At 57.9% G+C, this 3,492-nt stretch overlaps 1 protein-coding gene across 2 annotated transcripts; it reads left to right on the forward strand.

Annotated features, from left to right (window-relative positions):
• The first annotated feature begins 2,465 nt into the window (after positions 1 to 2,465).
• On the forward strand, positions 2,466 to 3,229 carry NKG7 (natural killer cell granule protein 7). Of its 2 annotated transcripts, XM_030847848.2 has the most exons (4): positions 2,466 to 2,622; positions 2,699 to 2,845; positions 2,933 to 3,067; positions 3,171 to 3,229. In XM_030847848.2, the coding sequence occupies exons 1-4, from the start codon at positions 2,466 to 2,468 to the stop codon at positions 3,227 to 3,229; spliced, it is 498 nt and encodes a 165-aa protein (XP_030703708.1). The 2 variants fall into 2 exon arrangements, with proteins under 2 accessions (XP_030703708.1, XP_030703705.1); XM_030847845.2 differs by having other exon boundaries at positions 2,699 to 3,219.
• The last annotated feature ends 263 nt before the right edge of the window (positions 3,230 to 3,492 follow it).

The raw sequence follows: 3,492 nt of genomic DNA on the forward strand, positions 1-3,492 counted from the left end.
GGAAGATCCCACATGCCGCAGAGCGGCCGGGCCCGTGAGCCATGGCCGCTGGGCCTGCGCATCCGGAGCCTGTGCTCCGCAACGGGAGAGGCCACAGCAGTGAGAGGCCCGCGTACCGCAAAAAAAAAAAAAAAATGGAGGGGGTGTGCTGGGATTGAGGTAAGAATTACAGGGTCGGGGAGAAGTATGAAGAAGGAAGTGGGGGTGGGACTGGGGCTGGAGTTGAGACTGGAAATGCCATCTGGTGTGGGGATGGATGTGAGGAGAGGGTTAAGCATCTGGGTGAGGATGGGTTTGGGTTTGGGGATGGGGTTGAGTTTGGAGTTGGGTTTGGGAATAAGAATGGGGTTAGGTGAGAAGATAGGGATGGGGTTAAATTCAGGGATGGAGTTGGGGTTGAGAAATGGGTTGTGTTTTGGGGTTAGGTTTGGCGTTTTTTTTGTTTTTGTTTTTTGTGGTACGCGGGCCTCTCACTGTCGTGGCCTCTCCCATTGTGGAGCACAGGCTCTGGACACGCAGGCTCAGCGGCCATGGCTCACGGGCCCAGCCGCTCCGCGGCATGTGGGATCTTCCCGGACCGGGGCATGAACCCGCGTCCCCTGCATCGGCAGGCAGACTCCCAACCACTGCGCCACCAGGGAAGCCCCTAGGTTTGGGGATTGGGATGGGTTGAATTTGGGGTTGGAGCTGGAGTTTGGAATTGGAACTGGGGTTAAGGATGAGACTGAGGGAATTCCCTGGCTGTCCAGTGGTTAGGACTCAGCGCTTTCACTGCTGGGGCTGGGGTTCAATCCCTGGTCAGGGAACTAAGATCCCGCACGCCATGCGGTGTGGCACACACACACACACCAATAAATAAAATAAATAAATAAAAGGATGGGATTGAATTTGTTGTTAGGAATGAGAATGGGGCTGGGTTGGAGGGTAGGGATGGGGCTAAGGATGGGATTGGAGCTGCCTGCGGTCAGGATGGTGTTGGGTTTGGGATGGGGTCAAGATGACAGATGGGGGAATCCCCTGGCGGTCCAGTGGCTAGGACTCCGTTCTTTCGCTGCCGAGGGCCCGGGATCAATCCCTGGTTGGGGAACTAAGATCCCACAAGCCATGTAGTGAGGCCAAAAAAGAAAAAGAGAGAGAGAGAAAAAGATCTCAGGTGGGTTCTGTGCATGTGATCACCATGTGCCCTCAGCTGAGACTTCCCGAAGCTGGTCCGGCAGCTAATCACAGGAGCCGTTTTGGGAGTGGCACCCCAGCTGCTCAGGACCTGGATCCCCTTCTGGGAGCCTGTCCTCATGAGCGGCCAGTTACCCCACTGGTGAGCATCTGGGAGAAGGATGGGGGCCTGCAAACTGGAGTCTCCAACCAAGCAAGAGGACAGAGCCTCCTGGGCCACTCTGGTTCTCCCCTTCGCCAGCTGTCCTGGGACTGTTAGCTCAGTTCATCTGCGGGACAGAAGTCCTCTCCCAGGTCATTCCTGCTTCGTAGAGGTCAAGTTTGTCTGGGCCTTCTACCTGGGCTGTGGTACCTTCACCTTCTATTTGAGGTGGGGCCCAGACCTGATGCTGCTGTGAGGGGAGGGCCAGAAAGTCCTGCACTGACATCCTTGACCCCCAACTCCCGCTCCCCGACCACAGAAACCCAGATCGTGTTGATGAAGCACACCAGACGGAAAGCCTTGCTCGAAACAGCACTAAGTGTGAACTCATGTATCAGATGAGGATGTGGGCGTGTTTTCCCGCCACAAACTTTCAGAATTGCCATCGCTGTTTACCTGCCCTGGGCATAAGCTCTAAGTAAGGAGCCGGGAGTCTGTGTCCCCACGCTCAGGACCTGGAGTCTAGGCTTCCTAGCAGCTTCCTCCTTCAGCCCCAAGCATCCTAGCCTCCTTCCCCCTCCTTTTATGGAGACCCTAGAATTGGGGCCCCCGTCTGCCAGAACGGAAGGTTGCAGAACCCACAGGAAAGAATGATGCATCCCCCAACGGTCCCCTCTGGCTACACCTCCCCCTCCCATTGAACTCACACCCTGGCCTCACTCACCACACCCCACCTCTGGGCCTCCCAAGCCTCTCTCTCACCTCTTACAGGAAGCCCCCTCTGGTGTGGAGGGCTCCGAGGGCAGGAGGTATGGAAACGTCTGTAGAGACACACTCCACCCACCCAAACCACTGACAATGTGACACCTCCAGGGCCCTCCTCCCACCATATACTGTGAGGAGAACCTCGAGGGGTGGGGGGCGGGTGCCGATGCAAGCCGGGAAGAGAGGATGTGTGACGAGTCAGCCGCCACGAACTGGGTGAGACCAAACTAGTCTGATCTGAAGGACCACAGGTCCCCCAGCTGCCCCAACTGCTTGACTCTCCCAGGAGTCCGGGGGGCAGAGCTTCCTCCTTTCTCAGAGACCCAGGAATCTGGATCACCAGGCTTTTCATCACCCGGGACCCAGAAACCCAGCCTTCGCCCCCATGGAGCCCTGCCGGTCCCTGGCCCTGCTCACTAGCTCCCTGGGCCTGTTGTCTCTCTTGGTGGCTCTGAGCACGAATTTCTGGTTTGTGGCCGAGGGGCCCAGCTCCTCGTCTCACTCGGGCCTCTGGCCAAGGGGAGATCAGGGCTCAGTAGAAGGTAAGGGGGAGCGGTCTCTCTTGGGGTGGGGAAGGGCCTGAGAGGACGGGCACTTAGCGGTCCCGTCTCTGAGCAGGCTATATCCGCGTGACACAGAGCTTCTGCGTTCTGGCTGTCCTGTGGGGCCTGATCTCTGTGAGCTTTCTGGTCAGGTCCTGCATCCCTTCACTGTCTGCCCCTGGACGCGGGCCCATTGTCTCGACCTTCATAGCCTTTGCCGCAGGTAAGGACTCCGGGCTGCGCTTGGGGCGCTGGGACCTGGTGAGTTTTCGTGGAGGGGCTGAGCCATCCTTCTTGTCTCCATCCCCAGCCCTCTCCCTGCTAGTGGCCATGGTGGTCTACACTATCGAGCGGTGGAAGCAGCCTGGACACCCCCAGATCGACTCCTTCTTCTCCTGGTCCTTCTACCTGGGCTGGGTTTCAACTGTCCTCTTTCTCTGTGCAGGTGACTGCTGCCCTGGGGAGTTCCAGGGGTGGATAGGGGCCCAGCTGGGGGCTCTGAGGGAGCAGGGCAGGAGCCAGGGTTTAACTTCTCTCTGCCAACCCAGGTGGCCTGAGTCTGGGAGCTCACTACAGGGCCCACCAGCCTGGCTATGAGGCCATGTGAACCACAGGACGGCTTTGGCGCCCCATTCTCTGAAGGCGTCATCAGGAACCATGAAGACAGCTGGCTCTCCTTCTTGCCCTGACTCCCAGCGTCTGCAAGCTCTTTCCTTTGTGTCTTCATTCGTTCAACAAAAATTTGCTGGGATCTGGTTATTCTGAGGTTAACGCTACCACAACAGAAGCCAGTGACACTGCAGCTCCACGGCGGATGACACTGGGCACCCAGAGAGGAGTCAATCCTGCTACCTGCCCTGCCCTAGAGAT

This window comes from Globicephala melas, chromosome 19 (genome assembly GCF_963455315.2).
Source record: "Globicephala melas chromosome 19, mGloMel1.2, whole genome shotgun sequence".
Classification (NCBI taxonomy): Eukaryota; Metazoa; Chordata; class Mammalia; order Artiodactyla; family Delphinidae; genus Globicephala; species Globicephala melas.

Coding starts and splice junctions, on each gene's coding strand:
- NKG7 (XM_030847845.2), top strand. CDS start 2,466: ATGGAGCCCTGCCGGTCCCTGGCCCTGCTCACTAGCTCCCTGGGCCTG. Junction 2,623..2,698: donor AGATCAGGGCTCAGTAGAAG/GTAAGGGGGAGC, acceptor GTCTCTGAGCAG/GCTATATCCGCGTGACACAG.